The sequence below is a fragment of the Cheilinus undulatus genome, linkage group 3 (assembly GCF_018320785.1).
Source record: "Cheilinus undulatus linkage group 3, ASM1832078v1, whole genome shotgun sequence".
NCBI lineage: Eukaryota > Metazoa > Chordata > Actinopteri > Labriformes > Labridae > Cheilinus > Cheilinus undulatus.
In genome coordinates this window covers 24,313,841-24,333,870 of record NC_054867.1, presented here as the reverse complement: position 1 = coordinate 24,333,870, position 20,030 = coordinate 24,313,841, and the positions used below count along the sequence as shown (strand labels likewise).

The window sequence follows — 20,030 nt, the reverse complement described above, 5'->3', positions numbered from 1 at the left end:
TTTATCCCTCCCTCTGCCCAGACTGAATGCATCCGACTCAACATCTCAACTATTATGGTCACATCTCAGCATTCACTGTGCAAAATGAACTTTTTATTTCCCATTTCACAGGTCTTCACAGGTTGATCTCAAGAACATAAGCATTACTTGTTATTTCATGTAAACATGTACATGAACATGTAAATTTATGTCCTCTTTTGGCTGCAGTAGTCTGGGACAAAACAGCTTGATATGGATGGGGAACAAGTCATGACAGTCAAATTCTAAGCATCCATTAGTAATTAAATTACATTTTATTAAATTAACTTTATCTACCCTCCCTGGCCTTTTCCCTGTGTGAATTTTTACTCCTGATACAAAATAGCCTTTTCTCATGAAATGAGCTGTCGTTTTTACAGTTGCAGCAGTCATAATATGATTTTTAAAAAATGTTAAAATGGGATTTGAAACTGCCTCAGATATTGGTGTGTTACATTGTTGAGACCAGCCTTCCATGTGACAGCAAGCATGGTTTAATGCAATGTAGTGGTTCCCAACCTTGTTTCCTACGGGCCCCCCTACTTGTATCGACGAAAAAGCTAAGGCCTCCCAGGAACCTACTTGGAAAATGTATCATCAATTCTAATTGCTTTCATTAACAAAATCCCAGTAGACAGTCATACACATAAACTTGTTCTTGACGGAGTTCCCAAGTTTAAAAACGAATTGATTTATGGATAAAAACAACAACAGATTTTTCTTTCAACTTTAAAGTCAAAAAATTATGTGAACCAGAACTTAGAATTTTTGAGATTTTTAAAGTCAAAAATCCAAACACTGTTTCAAGTTTGGTTTCATATAAATTTTTGACTTAAGGCTGCAGTAAAATTTAAATTGAAAAACTGTAAAATTTCAAAATTTAAGACGTTTTAAACTTGGATTTTTTTGTCATTAATTTCCAACTTTTTGAACTGAAAAAAAAATGAAAAAAATAATATATGCCAATGATTTGGACTTTTTTGCTCCAAAACCAATGGATTCTCTTTATTTTTACATTTTTTGGGTGGCCTTAGTGCACCCCCTGAGATCTTTTGGGCCCCACCTAGGGCTGCCCAGCCCCCCCCCCCGGTTGGTAACTACTGGTTTGATGCAATGTAGAGGTTCCCAACTGGTGGCTTTAGTGTCAGGTAGTCCCAACAGAAAACAGGTCAGGGTCCACAGCACAGTATAACAGTAAACCTAAGTTTTTATTCATTTATTCTTGCTGGCTGTGTTGTTTTTTTTTTGTTTTGTTTTGTTTTGTTTTGTTTGTTTGTTTGTTTGGGTCTTATGTTTGATTGTGAAACACCTTGGTCAACTTTTGTTGTTTTTGTTTTACTGCAAGTTGGATGGAAATGGATCTGATTGTAGTAACAGTTACAGCTTACAGGCTTACTGGGGTTACAAAAATTATATTAGCAGCCTAATTTCCAAAATAAAGACCAGGTCAAACACATGTTTAACAGAAGCCTGGTTCAGAAGCTTAATATCCTTTGACAAATGATGGCATTCAATCATACTGTAATGTATTAGTGTCTCTACTTAAAGATTTTTTTAAAAATCCACTCAGGCAGATACTAAATAAAGACTGCACCACACCTGTTGGGAACCACATGTTTAATGATCTGTGAAGTGCAATAGACAGGTAGGACAAGACTTTACAACATTAGAAACATGACAAAAACATGGTTCACAACTATGTAGTGCTCTAATGTGGAGCATTTTAGAGAGAAAGTGACACGGTTTCAGTCATAATCAGGTCTTATTCTGAACAAAGTCTCTCAGTTTCTCCGAATATTGATCTGGTGCATTACCCGAACAGACTGTGTTTTATTTTCGCTATATTTGTAGTTATCATGGTGAAGATGTGACTCCTTATCTTTGGCAGCTGCAGACAGAGCACATAAAATTATTCGACACCAAGCTATTGTGTGTAACTTCAGTGATTCTTGGATGAAAGCCCTGAAAATCTCCCTGTCGCAAAATATGCCAAAAACAACTGAAAGACATCATGACTGAATATTTCTCTTCATCTTATGGCCATGTGAAGCCATTGGAGGCTGCAAGGATGGTTAAGGGTGGTAAAGACAGACTAGTGAGCCTTATATTTTTTCTTTAATATCAGTGACAACATCCTTCCTCCAGAGAAAAGGATCATTAATGTGAGACAGCAGCCATGCAGTGTCAGAGTTAAGAGGGATGCTGGGACCTACGTTGAGTTCTGCAGGCTTCCAGAAAGGTTGGGCCGCAGGAGCAACAACAGCAGCAACAACAACAAATACAACAGAGTACATCATATACCAAGACACTGTACTAAAAACCTAGTACTCCTAGCACCACTACAGATGGAAGGACAGGAAAGAAAACATGCCATGCAAGGCCTACGACTCAAAACAGATGGAGTCAAAGCTAGTGATGAAAAAATGCAAACCCCTGTCATCCAAATACATCAAATAATCATCAAAACTGATTATTTTTTACCCTTATCAATGCTTTCTTTCACCATCGTTTCCAGTATCATAGATTAAGACAGCTTTTTATTCAACAAAACTTCATGTAATTTGACCTAAGCTATGGAAACATATGGATAAAAGCATTGCATAATCAAAGCTTTTCTAAATGATTGTAAGTACACAATGCCTACTACTAACTGAAGAGTAAGACTACTCAATTAAACGAGTAAAAAACAGCATATTTTTAATAACTACAGTGAAGGTAACCGTCATTTAGATGTAAAAACATGGACAGTGAAAAACATTTGTATTTGGAGACTTTTTATCAAGCAATAGAAGGGGTTTGCTTTATTTCATCTATAAGAAGTCATGCAACAGGACAGTAAAAAAAAAAAAAAAAACTTCACCACCAACAAGACCACATTTAAAATGGTTTGGCCAATCCTGAATGACTTAACCACTGTAGCACTGTTTGTTCAATGTCTGCCAGAGCCATCAAGACCGATGAGTCCAATTTCATTCAAGACTGGCCTGCATTACGCTGTGGTTAAGGATTAAAATACATGCACTCACATGTTTGGACAGATCAGGGCTTTTAGAGTCCACATCATATCTGAAAAGAAACAAAAAGAAACCATTTTGAAACTGTACAGGAGACTCTTTTCTTTGCCTGAACAAGACGAGCTCAGAAACAATTTGTTAAAACCCCTGGTGATTTATCAGGGTTGAATGAAACCTAAATGTCTAAAGCAGGGGTCATCAACTTCATTTTCACAAGGGCAAGCTTTTTCTGGACCGAAGCTGTGGGGGACAGAAATAAACTGAAATAAAATCTATATTTTTGACTTTTTAACACACTCATAAAAACATTAGTTCCTTCCAAAATGAATGGAACTTTAAGCATTTAATATTGAGATCAGTCCCTACAGTGCAGGCAGCCACACTGGGGCGATCGAGATGTTTTAGCAACATATTTTGTGATTGGCCAACAATGCAGGAAACAGATCTTCAGTGAAGATTCTCAGGGAAATTGCACTCTGAAAGAGGCTTTTGTGGAAAGTTGATCAACTCAACTTTAATCAAGAAAAGAATAAGTATGTGTTTCAGAGTAATGTGCTTCATGTCTGATTAGCTGCTAGGTTGAATGTTTTATTTAAACATAAGGAAAGAAAGCAAAACAATATCATGCTATATTTTTCCTTCTCAAATTTTCCGAATTTAATAATCCTCTCGGGGTCCTGATGTGGCCCCTGGGCCTCCAGTTGATGAACACTGATCTAAAAAGTTCGAAGGACTCTGAGACAAATTTCATCCTAAACTTAAAATTCAAAACAAGGAAAAACAAAAAGATGACAGGATGTTTGCATCATCATATGTAAGGCAGAGTAACTGTTAAATGAGAATTTGTCTTCGTCTTCTATAATCATTAGTTGAGGGCCTTGTCTGATTTTCATATGAATAGAAAGCTAAATGGACTATAAGTGATGTATTAAGATTAAACATTTGATCAAATGACAGATCCAGTCGCCTGGAGACAAATCAGAGACAAACAGACAGTCATTAGCAGAAGACAGGAAAAATGAACCTATTTGATACATCAAAAATAGTGTTTGAGTCTCTTTTACCACAAAATATCAAATGAGACAGAGCAGCCAATTAACGACTCTATGCATTTGATGGCAGCAGACTAAAGACATAATAACAGATTGGGTAGTTGTGTAAAGAAACTTTCTAGAAATGTTGGATGGGATTATTAAAATTTGTTAAAAAAAACCATTATTATTGCTTTGTAAAGCCCCTTACCAAATTACGACACTGTTTTTCTGGTAGCTATATGTAAATTCAAATGAGAGGATTATATCACCAGCATCCATATTTTTAACAATATAACCACTGGCACTGCAGTTTTACAAAGAGGTAGACAACAAGACTAGGTTAAAACCTAGTATATGGCCGACCACAACTATAGGGATGCCGGTTGAAATGCCTGACTGAAATGTGTGTTCTGACAATGACTTTTTCATTATTGTTACTTTTTAATTATTTTTAGCCAAATTTAATTTAACTGGTTACTTGAATAGCTACATGGTGTCCTCTCTCTCTCTGTCTTGCTTCCTCTTTGTGTCTGTGTCTGGTTGAAAGTTGTAGACAGAAACAAATCCCCCAACACGGACAAATCCATTCAGGCACAGCCCTTGAGAAAGGAAAGGAGAAAATATTCTCTCTTTATTCTGTGATCTTTTCTGCAGGGAAGAGACACATCACTACAAGAAACACACAAAAACCTCTTCTCTGCACAAGACAAGCTTTCGGTGTGGCTCTCTGCTCTGGTTTTAACAAGAAGAGTGGTCCAGTTTGGAGTAAACTACAGTGGTCCTACACGGACACCCAAGCTAAAAGCTAATGCTGGACAATACTGGACAAGCCTACCGCCATGATTGGAAAGCCATGCCGAAACAGACAGGAGCAGAGCGAGAACATTTTTTCTGTCATGGAAAGCTTTCAGTTTTGCTCTCTGCGCTTGTTTGGATTTAGACACGTTGTCCAGTCCAGACAAAACAATCACTGCGGGTCAGGCTGAGCTAATGGCTCCACTTGCAGGCCTTGTATCCATCCACTCACAACAACTAACCCTTTCCCCATAACTATCACATAGTGATGCCACAGCAGGCTAGCAGAAGAGCAACAACATAGCTTTTTGTTGCAGAAAGCTGTCATTGTTGTCATTCTTTATTTTATACAAAGATTAGTCCAGTTCTAGTAAAACAGACACAATGCTAAAACTATATCTGAGGTATTTAGAGTTGTGGAAGCAGCCATTATGACAAGTAGGAAAGTAGGATCACTCAGTCAGTCAGTCAGACACAAACAGAGCCATCTGTAGGGCTGACCTCAGCGGTCAGCCAAAAACAGGGTTATGGATTAAATAGGACAACTGTTTTTAAGTGAAACAATGACTATGGGAAGAATGGGCTATTTTACCACTGAGATCTATCTGTGACTGAATTTTTGATTGAGACCATTAGAAAGTGATAGGGATGTTAACTGATATCACTGCCTTCATTTAAAGTCAACATTGACATGTTATGTTTTTGTTAATTATGAGGTAAATCTCCAAAATCTACCCCACTCCACCCCACACAAATCCACCCACTGTGGCCTACGGGTTATCAAAAGTATAACAGAGAAATTTGTACCAGAAAACAGTAAATTGAATCCCCAACGTCTGTCTCTTTGCCCTGGCACATAGCCAGGCAGCCGTGTTCTGGTCAGAAGCATTCTTTTAAATTTGAGAGGTTTGTATTTCCTGTAAGTGGGTGTGGCTTCAGCTCATTCATCAACATGCCCACACCATGCTAGAGCAGATTTTGCTGACTTATTTTTCATGGTTTTAAAGTTTAATTTTCATAGATGTAGATGTTTCATAGATGTTTTTCATGACTGAATTTTGGCATGGTTTTTCATAACTCAGTGGCCTGTCAAACAACAAACCTAAACAAAGATGTCTTAGCACTTTACAGGGACTTTAAGCTACCATCTTACAGAAATGCAAAGGGAAAAAAAACAGATAAATCAGTCACACTTAGAAGCTTCAAAGATAACTGGAAAGACTATGTAGTAACTACATAATTGATGTTCCTACATAAGCCAATGTAGCTTAGTTAGCTTTAGAAAACATAGCTAAAGCTAATGTAGTTAAGTCGACAATGCTGACATAGCTGCTTTGTGAGCTTAGATTTAGCTACCTTAGCTACAGCTAAGCTCACAAAGCGCACAAAGTAGCTAACGTAGCTTCGTAGCTACTATGTCATGTAACTTTATTATTTAGCTCACACAGCTAGTGAAGCTACATGAGCTCCACTTGCTACGATAGTTTTCATGGAGGACAAGCTTTTTCCCCGTAAGTAGACTGTTTACTCAGCTTTACGAAACGTTTCGTAATTAGGTTTTGGAGGTCAGATTTGTAACTTTTGATATTCGAACAATTACCTTAACCCTTACCATAACCCTAAACTTAAGTTTAATCCGATTTTTCTTGTTAACAAAAATGCTTATATGTGTGGCTAAAATATAGACTCTTTATTTCTTCTTTAGAGTTTTGCCCTCATATTTTTGCTCATTTAAGATTTAGATGGCTTCGGCCTATTTGTAAAACAAAACTAACAGCATTTAAGTTAACTTAGACTGTTTTGACATTGTGACAAAGTGAAGTCTCACTAGCAGTGAGAGAGCGTTTACAGAACTGTTATTTTCCTATGACATTGAGGCTCTTAATCACCACTAAACCAGGCAAAGATTGAAAATTACAATATAGTGAAGTGTCAGGGAGAACAGCGGGCAGGAGAGAAAATATCAATAGCTCAAAGACCATCACTCACAAGTCAAATCGAAGGTTCTGCTTCTCCTCAAAAAAGTAGTCCAAGATGTACTTTCGAACAAAGTCAGGGTTCAGGGTGTTGTCTATCACCTCCGTTCTTCCAAACTGCAGAAACAGAAAGACAAATGAGACTTGGAGAGAAAGATGATGAAAGGAGAAGCAACACAACAAAACACTTTAAATAAACAAGTACATTTTGAACTGTTGTCTCCTTGCACTGCATTTTCTCCCTATTTTCTTCTCTTCCTCAGACTTTTACTTGTTACATATTCACTCGCATACATTTCCAGACTCCTGATTAATGGATGTGCTTTCCGCAAGCTGCTGCCGTGCAGAGTAAGCCAGGGGTGTGTTTCCTGTTTCCTTGATCCTCGCTCCCCTCCCACATTAATTACTGGAGGATAACTCACTCATCAGCCCCACAGAGAGAAAGAGATAGAGGACGAGGTGAGAAAATGTGTAGAAGGAGACAGAGAGGGACAACATGGGCCTGATGAGGAGAGGAAAACTGCTGAGAGAGGGTTTTAGGAGGGACGAGAACGAGGGGAAAATTTGAGTGGACGGTTACAGATATGGAGGAGGAGAGTGGGAGTGGGAAAAGAGTGGGCAGGGAGAGGAGAAATGCAGTGATTAAGACTCTCTAATTAGTGGGATTTTTACTCCCAAAGTGCGAATGCAGGGAATTGTGCCAGAGAAAATGCTGGCAGAGACTCAGTAACACCACATGCTATATAAAATATAAAAGCTGATTATGAGATTTAGATATGAGAAACACTAAATACATTAATCATTAAAGGTCTCTTGAATACCCCAGTTTAATATAAAACACTTAATCAAGACAACTAGAGTTCAATCTCTACTTGTGTTTAAAACACTCACAAATACTGTCAGAGTTAGTGTGCTCACAGATTTGACATTTTGGATGTGTTCAGGAACAAATAAACTAACTAAAAAACTTCAGTGAGTTCAAGTTATGCTAAAACTCCTGTTTAAGCTGTGTCATATTGCATGGGGACTGGGCACAAACAGCCCTTTTCAGGTCCAGCCCATATTTCTCTATTGGATTGAAGTCTGGGCTTTGACATGGCCACTCCAGAACATTCACATTGCTGTCTATAAACCGTTTCTGCATAGATTTTGCTGTATGGTTTGGGTTATTATCTTGCTGGAAAATAAAGCTCCCAAGTCAGAGTACTTCAATGCCTGGTTGCCAAGAAGCATCCCCACAGCATAATGCTGCCACCACCATGTTTCACAGTGGGGATGGTGTATTTGTGGTGATGTACAATACATTTGGTGTCCACCAAACATACTGTAGCATCATGTCTGATGGCCAAAAAGCACCATTTTGGTCTCATCAGACCAAAGAACTTTCTTCCACTTGACCATGGAGTCTCCTACATGACTTTTAATGAGTTCTAGTTGAGATTTAATATGAGTTTTCTTCAACAGTGCTTTCTCTGCCATTCTCTCCTAAAGCTTTGACTCACTTCAGGCTCACTTCAGAGTAGTCATAGGTGTTTTAGTGGCCTCGCTCATTAGTCTCCTTCTTGCACTGTCACTCAGTTAGTGAGGAGGACCTGATTTTCGCATGTGGCATATTCCTTCTATTTCTTTATGATGGATTTAGCTTAACCCCAGTAGATGTTCAGTGCCTTGAAAGTTGTTTTGTATCCATCCCCTGACTCAGACTTTTCAATAACTGTTTCTCTGAGTTACATTGAGTGTTCTTTTGTCTTCATGATGTAATGGTAGCCATGAATACCAATCAACCAGTGACTGAACCTTTCATATACAGGTGTCTTTATACCACAATCACTTGAGACACATTCACTTCACTCAGGTGATCCACATTTCACCAACTGGGAGACTGCTAGCACCATTTGGCTGGACCTCTGTTGAATCAGGTCAGTCACTTTAAAGGGGGAGTCGCTTATTGTACGTTACACATTTTTAATTGTCATTACTCTGAAGAATTCTGTTTTCACTTCAACATTACAGAGGTTTATTGTATGTTTTTTAGGCAAAAATCTAAATTACATTGACCATGACTAATTTATAAAATCAACAAAAGGGTTGTACATCCACGGGTTGAATACCTTTTATACACTGTGAATCTTGTTTTATTATCAATAATGATTTTAGACTGTTTTATGACCAATCAGAAACCCCTCATAGGAGCTTTAAAGAACAAGAACAGCAGTCAGACTCTGTACTCTATTGGCTGTAAGCATTAATATCCTATCAGCAGCATCTACAGCCAGGCTTATCCTGGCCAGGAGGTGTCCTCATCACATTGTTAACATCATCATCCAAGCCAGCATTATTCATCATCAGGAAGCTACCAATGGTCTTGAGTGGGTGGACATATTTACTTAATTTGTCTGCTAACAGCTATTAGGTGGTATCAGCCTCTTGAAGATAGAATTACACTCCTGATCTGCTGACCAAAATGCCACAGCCATAGACCATCTCCATTAAGTTCCACATTCCAAATACCGCTGCTTTTTACACAGCTGTCTGGAATTGTGTGTTATGATTGGCAAAAGTCCATCCTAATCTAGTTGGGCAGCTAGCTTCAATGGAATCTTTGTATTTACTATCTGGAAACACAGCTAAACACACTACAGTCATTCCTTCACTTTGGAGGAAGCCATTAATACACTCCAACAGTGGTGTACTGAACAGCAGGGTCCTGAGACAGACGCAGACTTTACCTTTAAGCAAAGGTAGGTAATTGCCTGGGGCCCCAGACTACTAGTGGCCCAGAGAAGACATGATAAACTTAAACCCTTTCTTTTGCACACAGCTGGTATTCCTCAGTTTGGAATTTTAAGGACTAGCACACTCATTAAAGGTGCAAAATACGAAGTAAGCTTGACGATATTGTAGACTGCTTCAAGGGGGAAAATATCAAGAGTCTAAAAAAGTTCAGCAGTTACAGCTCACAGCTACACAGCAACAGAAACTACCCTTGTAGTGTGAGGAAAATACAGGAAAAAATCAAACTCACGTTGTCTGCTGCCTGCCTTTACTGCCATATTGTAGTCTAAAAATCAGTACAACCCTGTTAATGCTGGTATCCAGGTCAAGGTAAGGTTTCAGCAAACAAAACTAGCAGTTTTGTTTAGTCCCCAAAACAAGAAATAAAAACTTCAATAAAAGACACAACAAAAGCACTGCTTATCTCCAACCTATTGACCTGTTGTGTGTTTGGTTTTCTGTTTGTCATGTCTGACAGGGACGGTGTATTTAAAGAACTTCACCCGCTTTTTGTGTCTGAAAGACTTTAAGGAGCAAAACAAGTGCACCCATGGGGCCTGATCGGTTGAGTACTGTTGGCCACTTTTTGAAAGGCTTTCGTTGGTAAAACTTGATAAAAAAGAAAAAGTCCAAAATAAGACATCTTTTTCCTTTGAGTAAGTTGTCTTTTTTTATTGAATAAACATGCACACTTGGGATTCATAGAGGTCTTAGGTCATTTGGTTAACAGATGTCTATTTAGAGTCTCCAAAGACACAACTTAATTTCTATACAAAAATATTGCTCAAAAGTCATTTTTAGTTTGTGTTGCATCAAATTTTAACTTATGATCAGACCTGTGGCAATGGCTCCATTAGGTTTCTTAGCTAAAATATCACAGCCATTTAACATTTAACAGTTAAAGAAAAATATTGAAAGCTTTAAAGGTCAAAAGAAATACAGAAAGTTACATTTTATAGTTTAAATAGTGAGTGCATCTGTTTAACTGTTTTATTTGTTGTATCTATTTTAATCCAGTCCCCGACATCCTTATGGCATTGCTGTGAGAAGACTGATTAAAAGAAGAAGTTACAAGTAGCTATTTTATTGACAAATACTAATTTTACATGACATACATGCTTTACCTGGCATATACATAAATGGGTTGCAGGACGTGTGTTATAGAACAAAAGTACAAAACAAGATAAAACATGTATTACTAAAGAGCACAACATGTGCTTTAAATGGTTAAAAAGTAATAATTAAAATATGGAAGAAATAGTGAATTTCTCTTTTGATGGATTTAAGGGAATTTGCATAACGAACAGCCCTTCATGTATTCACTTTTGCTGTGTTTTAGTCTGCTTCAGTTTTACACATTCTTAAGTATGTAGTCTTTGACAGACACCTGTTTACTGATCAATGAGATTCATTTTCTCAGTCCTCATCCTTAATATTGATTGTTCTGGAGTGGTGATTCAATTTCTGCAGTAATCAGAGTCAGAGTATTCCTGTATTGTGTGTCTTGCCTGCAGTAAAGATGTAAAATCTGATATGGTACACAGTTATCTTTGAGCCAGACATGCCCTGTTTTATAGGAAAGCTGCAAACTACAATTTAGTTATTGTCCAGTCTTATCGAGTAGATATTCCATAATTTGAACAGCAGGTACTGTAGGTGGATGTGAGAGTTTACCTCATCTCTCAATCAATATTTTAAAAACAACAGATACACTATGATGTGGGCGATAAGGACAACACAGCTGCTCTAGAGTCCTACACGTTTTTTGTGTTACACAGTGCTGAACACCTTATAACCTGTTTTTAAAGGTCACATTTTTCTCTGTGTGAACTTAATGGCTAGAAATCAAAGAAAAGTGGAGAAAAGGACACCGCTGCTGTATCGGTGAGGCACCCAGACTTCCAAAAGGACCCTGAGGTGTTGATGAGGCTGTGAGCACATGTTAGCTAAGAGGTGGGAGATGGTGAGGATGAGCTTTATAATGTGATTTTCCTGCTGAGTGGAAGAGACAATACCGTGGTGCAGAGTTCATTAGATGCTGCTGGGGATGGCTAATGAGAATCCGGTATGAAGTCCCTGACCTGCACCCTCGACATTAACGAACACTGGCACTTGAAGATGTACACCATCTCACGCACACAATACATGTGACGAATTAAACTCTTGATGCTACATTATCAGCTATTGTAATCCAAATGTAATTTTATGCCTCCTTTTTTGTCCTGTCAATACGAAGTCAAGGCTGTTGAACTTCACTGTTCAGCTAGTTGTGTCTGGACCGTGTATAGTCAGGCAAAGACCCACAAAAGGTTAAGAATGCAAGAGATGCTCAAGCTAAGGAGGTGAATGTTAGCCATGGGTAGCACAAACACTACTGATCCCACCAGTATCTGTTTCCTCAATAACCTACATAAACTTAAGAGTCAGCACTGACGAATGCCCTATTAAGGTTGAAACATAAGGTCTTTCTCGAAGTCCAGGATCCTGTAGGAAGGATCCTTCTGAATCAGGTCCTGCAGAGATAAGGCAAGAGTCCTCCCTGGCAGCTGTTAAAAACACATCTGTAACAGGCTAGCAAGTAGAGCTGTAGTCAACCAAAGAAAAACTTGGTTGACTAAAATCGCACTAGATCATCAACTAGTTGATTGGTAGTGAGATGGACCAAAAAATAAATAAATAAATAAAACATAGCCTTCATGTTATCTCTACATCAAACTTATCACTGACAATGTAGTCAGTGCATTTAGGTAGTAATTAAAATTTAAAATGAACCCAAAATGAACTTAAAAATCTTATGATTTTTGCAGTATAACCACCTTATGTTGTAATTAAATAATGATCCTTTTTAATAAAATGTTCCCGCACCGCCGACTTTTTTCGACATGTTGTCAATTAACGGGAAACAGAGTATAAACGTGTGTCCCAGAGATGTTCTTTTGACTTTCTGGGTATTTAACCTGTAATTAATTACCCTTAAAGGCACGAGAAAATTACATTTGAATAGTTATATTCATAGTTAATTTTTTTTGTAAAATAAATTTTGTTACACCAGATGACTGAAAAAATAAAAACACATGACGTCTTCCTTCTCGGCCCTGAAAAAATTGATTTGTCTAATTAAAGTAGCACCTGCGATTGTTCAACCAATTGGATTTTGGTTGAACATGAGGTCATCAACCAATTAATCGACCAATCGACTTGAGGCTGTCAGCCCTACTAACAAGTGTGCGTAATTACATCAGCGGTCAAGGACCCAGCTTCCTCCTGATTGCACTACTTTTTGGAAGAGAAGGAAAATGTTGTGCATTGGATTGTGGGTAATTCCTGGGGGTGGAGGATACATATCTGCATCCTTGAAAATTCTCTGTTTGAAGGACCCAGTCCTCTGAATAATTTTGAGAATTTTACAACAGTCCTCTGATGGAAGTCAATGACATAGTATCCTCTAAAAACTGCCATTCAAGGATCCTTCCTTGACTTTGAGAAATGGCTACAGTCTTCCTAATTAATTATTTGGTCTGGTGGTGTTAAGGTGAACCCAGTCTTCGGTATCTCTTCCATAAGTTCGGCATATAACTTGACTCTCCTTGTACTACTCTCCAGCTTCACCCGGAATTCTGTCTGCACAGATTACAACCAAACATTTTGTCCCCCCAGCAGACCACTGTTTCTCTATTTTCTGCTCGTCTTCACATCCTAGAATGTGATACGCTCAATGATGATGTCACGGTTCCCAAGAAAGAACCAACTATTTTTGGTTCCAGCTGAGAACCAACTTTTCAAGTTCAGAACCAATTTTTTTCTCAGTTTGAACACGCCAGCTGGTTCAGAATTAGGTTTAAAAACTGGAACCAGCACAGAGCACTACCAGTCTGAAAGGCCTGATGATGGATACTGATTGTGCCTTGACCAGGATGTGTACCCCTGATCTACTGCCCCACAAAGTCATGTAAGTATATGAGGTCCTGAGCATTCACCAAGTAGGTGAACTGCTCCACAACGTTCACACTCCCATAGACATAGATTCATTGGTAGTATCAGGGGAAACCCTGTATTTAATACTTTTTGCTAAATACTTACTATTTTGAGTGCATAAGTGCACACATTGCTTTTGGATTGAGAAGAAGGGAATACTGGCACACTCAGAACTGTCCAAGAATTGGTGACATAGCAGCCCTGTAATGTAAAACTCTTAGCTAGCATTAGTATCGACTTGCAAGCTAATGTGCTACAAGCATTAACGTTGTGGTGTGCAACTAGTTTTACTCTAGAACATTCTTCTGTGCTAGATTTCTGGTCAGACTCTTGAAAAGGTGTATATATTCATACAAATGTGTCAGTTACTGTCTGCTGATAACAGTGCACAATTTGAGACCACACCCTTTCAAGGTTAAAGCTGTGTGCGTTCGTGAAGAATACCCCAGTAACTTCCGGTATGTGATCTGCAACACACTTTGAGTGAAAGTGGGCTCATGGTAGTTTGTATGCCAAGGTCACCTATGATGTACTTCTATTTAAATTGTCTGATGCTAGTAAAGCATCAGCCTGCATTTTCTGCATCAGCCATGTTCTAAGCAAAGAATATGTGCTGTTACCATTGGGGCATCGGTGCTCTGTGCCACACTTTAACAGGGTCAGGTTCAAACAGTCCTTCATACATCAGTCCATCCTAAAGCTAAATGAGGAGCTTAATCCACAAAATCACACAAAATCAATGAGGTTGTAATTGGGTAGACGTTTTTTTGTTAATTGTCCTTGTTGAATGTTATATGTATGTCTGTGTCTATCGTCCCTTGAATTGTGTACAACGGAGCTGCTGTTTTAATGCAAAACAAATTTCAGATCTTGCATCTGACAATAAAGTATTATCAAATCAAATCAAATCAAATTTAAATGATTAACAATAGCAAAAAGGATGCAGCCAAACCCTTCATTATGGTCCACTAAACAGTTTTGAATCTACATCCCAAAGAAGCCAAAAGAAGTAAAGGGCACTTCAGAACTTCTGGCGTTGTGGTTTGTAGTAGCCCCAATCTCTCTTTTCATTACAGGTCTGCTACATCAGGCTTTGGCTGCAGTAAAACAGCTGAGGTTTTCTATATAAAAATCTTAACGTTGACTTGAGGTTAGTGATGTGGCTTGCCAGCTAGCTGATCATGATCATCCATTGCTTTGTCTCTGAGTCTTTCTAGCTGACTCTGAATTATGCTTAGCACACCGTTAAGTAGTTGTAGCTGAGATCTGTTTTTTTTTTTTTTTTCAAAAGTGCAAAACAAGGAAGAGATTTTTTTCCAGTATTTGTCAAACTGTCAGGCATATGGCTAAAAATAGTGACAGCTTGTTAAAAATGTTATTTTGTAATTGCAAAAGACATTTTTTTTTCCTCTAGCAAGTGACAAGGAAGTAGTAAGAGCAGGATAATGGCCATCAAGGTGCCATATCAACTCTGATAATGGACACCTAGTCAGGCAATATTCCTTGAGTGAAAATATCCCTAAAACACAGATGGAACAAAATCACTCAGACACATACACATTGTAAGTGAGACCAAGGCGTAAAATAAGTCCCAGCAGAGGACACGAGTCTAATCCTTCATTATCTCTGTGCTTTTTTTCGTTCCAAACCTGAAAAAAATCTAATTTTCTTCTTCCCTGGAGCACACAAACCACTGCCAGGGATTCATGCCATGTGAATGTCCTGTAGCTCTGTGACCAGCATGGATGTTTCTTCACCTTGTACTGTTCAGTCAACAGTAACCAATGCTGGTATAAGCTTTGTGGAGTCTTGTGCTTTGAGAGAAAGGTAAATGGCAGCAGTGTGATATAGTTTGGACCCCTCTATTTTGGTCCTGAGTGAATAAGTACAGGGGTATGTTTAAAAAACTGATATGCAGCACTACACACCATCGTGGAGCTACCAACAGCATGTGGCAGTGTGTGATGTCACACACAAATTAGACAGTGGGACAAAATGGAAAAGGTCAGCCTTGTCACATCCACGTAGAGCTGCTGTAAAGTCACACCATCCACCTACCTTTTGTCCTGGTTCTACAGTAGCGTAGGCTACATCTAATCAGAGATAGAGAGTGCTACATAATTTTTGCTTTGGGTTTTATTTTGCAGTAACATTCCTGTATTGATGTATGCAGAGTGCTAGCCAGACTACAGTATACAAACGCACTACATTTTTTGTATTTTAATTTAGTTATAGAGTGATTTAGGGAAAACCACAAGGATTGACTTCCAGTTCCAGCTATAGGCTGGGACTCTGGGGTGTTAGAATTGTTGGAATTGCCAGTATTGTGAAGGTCACTAAAAATGCATACACACACAATATAAACTTAAACTTTCTTAACGCTTTGTTAAATAATTTACAAAAACAAGAATTATGAACAACCATCTCCTGGGGCTGTGTTGGGGTTGTTAGGAAGTATATGAAGATGCACAGATAGAGAGAGACACAAAGAGACAAACAGAGCAACAGCAATTTATGACAGTCATGGCCACTAATCCATTTGTTTGTTTGTTTGTTTCCTTCTAAATGGCCATAAAGTCAGAAATAATGGAAACAATATGCACAGTGTTGTCTTGGCTGTGTGCTTAGGGTCATTGTCATGCAGAGGTCCTGAGCATTTTTCTCCATTCAGCTTTCCCTCAACCCTGAGCAGTCTCCCAGTCCCTGCTGAAAAACACCCCCACAGCATGATGCTGCCACCACCATACTTCACTGTTGAGATGGTATTGTGCAGCTAATCAGTGGTGTCTAGATTCTTCTAGACAGTTCAAACTTAACCTGACACACCAGATGGATGTGTGAAACACACATCCATCTGGTGTGTCAGGTTAATCTTCAATAGGAAACATTTGAGAAAAGGCAGAGGCTTTGGAAAAAACTTGGAGTGTGATTGGATGAACGTTCTGTCTGTCACATCTCTACAGGCCAATAAGAGCAACAAAACATGTGACGCAGTTACGAGGAATAACGTGAAACATGGCGACTATAGACAGGTAAGTACTCGACTTTTGTCATTTTTGAAAAGAAAACAACTCACTGCTGTTCTTTGTTCTTTTAACGAAGAATTGTTGTCAAGTTCTGATAAAACTTACACTTTAGCAGCATCCACGCTAAGCTCTTCCGCCATAATTGCACCGGCCTCTTGCTGCTGCTTGTTTACATCACATCTCTGCTGTGCCTGAAAGTACTGCCCCTCGTCGCTGATTGGTCCTGTCACTTTCTAACCGGGCCCAAACGGTTCAGATGGGAGCTTTGCAAGATGGATTCGGCAGTGAAAAACAAGACAATGGGCGTATCCATGTGCTTTGCAAGGTTAGTTCAAACTTGGTTTTATCAGACAGGGAATCTTGTTTCTCACAGAAACCTCAAGGTGTTTTTGTACAGAATAGTTTATACTAGTTTTTGAAGAGAATTATGGACATTCAAAGTTTTACTCTGTGGTGAACAACAATCATGTTGTTTCAACTTAAAAGCACTGAGACAGGAGAAGTTTTCTACACTGTTTCACACTTCTCCTACTGAATTCCCTGGGGAGATCATCTAAAATCAGCCCAAGCGTTAAATCTCACAAAAAGTATTTTTCCTCCCACCAAATCTAGAGCAAAGACCTGGATTGTGTTAGAAAATGCTGCCAAGGAGCATTTATTATTTAGGTTAGTAATCTTGCAGAGATGATGAAGTTGTTCTTCATCTACAGCAGGCCTCATGAAAGGGCAAATGCTGCATTAACATGACAGACAATATGGAGGTGTGCCAGAGGGTCCTGACAGGAAATGTTATTTTAGCATCCCCAATGAGTCACCTGTTTGCTGAGGTATGGGAGTGATCTGTTTCACGAAGCATGACCTGGAGTCTTGTAAACAGTCACCTCCTCCTAACAGCATGATTATGGATGTCATGGTTTATATCCGCTGGCAGTTAACTGCTTTAAAAGTGCCTACTTATAGAACTAAATCAAGTGAACACGTCATAATGAAGTTTGCCTTGTAAATAAACCAAAGGGAGAAGGTAATTATATTCATTATATTTGGTGCATTGATAAGATTACAGCTTCTTTTATAAAGAGAAGTTGTAACTAAAAGTGTTAATGTTTTTAGGGGATATAATACTATGTACCTATGCATTAAGATAGCATCTGTATTTCCACATATTCTCCCACAGTCCCTCTGCTACATTTGAATGAAAGCCCACACAGCCATCTGCTTTAAGCGGGTAAACACAAGCCAGAGAGGCATCTAAGTGCATAAATACATATGGATTACATTAAATGGGATGTGTTTTACACTCAGAGAGGAGCGGTCTGCAGATGTCAAATCTGAGGCCACTTGGAGGCATTGACACTTGGCACTGTAGGATGAGAGATAATGTAAAATGAGGGGGTTGATACCAAAGGAAACGATCTATATAGTAAGTGCTGTGTGAATGTGTGCAAAAAAGTATGCACAGAAATGCAATGTTACTGATGAACAATCACAAACAGAAGTTGCCAGGGATACATGATATAAGCTTTTAGTTGCAAGCACTGAAGGCAAGGATCAAATGTGAAGTGCTTAAATGTTAGAAATACAAAAGCTTTTGGCCTCAAGAAGATCAGGCCAGATGTCACACATACCTTGAGAGTCTCCGGCTACTTGTTTCTCAAACTGTCTTTCGTGTGAAATATTTACACTTCCACTGTAATCTTAATTAAATTGACGGTTGTCTATGCTGCTCTAATCTCTATTGCCCTCACTATGATCACCAGTCACCAGAGTCAGAATGATGCCTTTACTGTCACTGGTACATAGGTGCCAGCAAATTCAATTCAAGAAAATACAATCCTTTAAAAAGATTTCCCTGGCAGTTTGCCTCACTGCACTGCTATTTTATGACCCTTAGTGAGTCAGTTGTGAGATTAACAAGGGTACCTTGAAAAATGAAGTTAACGGGGCAAAAAGAACAGCAAAAAGACAGCAAAAAAAAAAGAAAGAAAAGGAAGACATCAGGATAATCTTGCACAGCAGTGAAGAGAGGTCAAATCAGGAAGTGTGACGAGAGGTGACACTGGCCCTAAATGGCAGTGAATAAATACATATATGTTTATCACCAAACTATTGTACCATGAAAGTATTGATACTGTGAGCCATGTGCCAAGGATCTTATTCTGTGTATAGGTGGTATGGATGGCATGGCATGACATGACCTAGTAGGAAAAAGTAAAATGATACCATACCTGCCATGCTGGTATGGAGTAGTGTGGTGTGGTTTTGTATGGTATGGTATGATATGCTATGATATGACATGGCATGACATGGCATGGCATGGCATAACGTGGCATGATGTGGCATGACATGGCCTGACATGGCCTGACATTGGGTGACATGGCGTGACATGGCATGACGTGACATGGCATGACGTGACGTGGCGTGGCGTGGCGTGGCGTGACTTAGCTGGAAAGTCTCGTCCCAGCTGGACGTGCCTGGAAGATCTCCACAGGGAGCCAACAAGGAGGCATCCTGATCAGATGCCAGAACCACCTCAACTGACTCCTTTTAACGTGAAGGAGCAGTAGCTCCACTCCTAGCTCCCTTCCGAATGTCTGAACTCATCATATCTCTGAGGCTGAGACCAACCACCCTCTGGAGGAAATGCATTTTGGTCAATTGTATCCTTGATCTCATTCTTTTGGTCATAACCCAGAGTTCCTGACCATAGGTGTGGGTTGGGAGGTAGATCGACCAGTAACTTGAGAGCTTTGTCTCTCGGATCAACTCCTTCTTCACCATGATGTTCAGGCACAGCGCCTGCAGTACTGTTGTTGCTGCGCCAATCCGCCCGTCAATCCCAGTTCCCTTTTACCCTCACTCTTGAACAAGACCCCAAGATACTTGAACTACTTCACTTGGGTCAAAGACTCACTCCCCACCCAGAGGGAGCAATCAACCGTTTTCCGGCAGAGAAGCATGGCATCAGGAGGGCTAGTGTTATCAAACTTTTTCCTTTTTTCATTTCCTCATTTTATTTTCAACCCATTACAAGTTCATATTTCTGTGGTTTAGTAAGTATGACAATCTTAGACCTATCCAGAGTTCCTTATTTCCCTTCAAAATAAAAGCAGGTCTATATACAATCAGGAAATAAGTTACTCTGATTTTAAGACAGCACAAAACTTCAAAATAAAACAGTTTAAAATGCAAAATAGTAGCATGTCAAAATCTGATAATTAACTACAGAATCTCTGAGAGTAATTGTAATTAAAAATTGTCATTTGACAGCCTACCAGCTAATGAAGCTGACTGCTTTTCATGAATGCTCTGCAGCATAGCAGAGCCGACTGCTGGCTGGGACCCACCCAGAGTGATTAACCCAAGGCCAGACAGTCCTCATCATGAAAGACCTTCCAGAAAGGAATAGTTCCATCCAAC

At 39.1% G+C, this 20,030-nt stretch overlaps 1 protein-coding gene across 1 annotated transcript in view; it reads right to left on the bottom strand.

The window, feature by feature from the left end:
- The window catches only part of cpne5b (copine Vb), a 216,478-nt gene that overhangs the window by 141,140 nt on the left and 55,308 nt on the right, over nucleotides 1-20,030 (bottom strand). The window contains exons 4-5 of the mRNA XM_041783064.1: nucleotides 6,851-6,954; nucleotides 3,045-3,084 (exon numbers count right to left, since the gene is read on the bottom strand). Of these exons, the coding sequence (XP_041638998.1) occupies nucleotides 3,045-3,084; nucleotides 6,851-6,954 (144 nt within the window). The remainder of the gene's footprint in view (nucleotides 1-3,044; nucleotides 3,085-6,850; nucleotides 6,955-20,030) is intronic.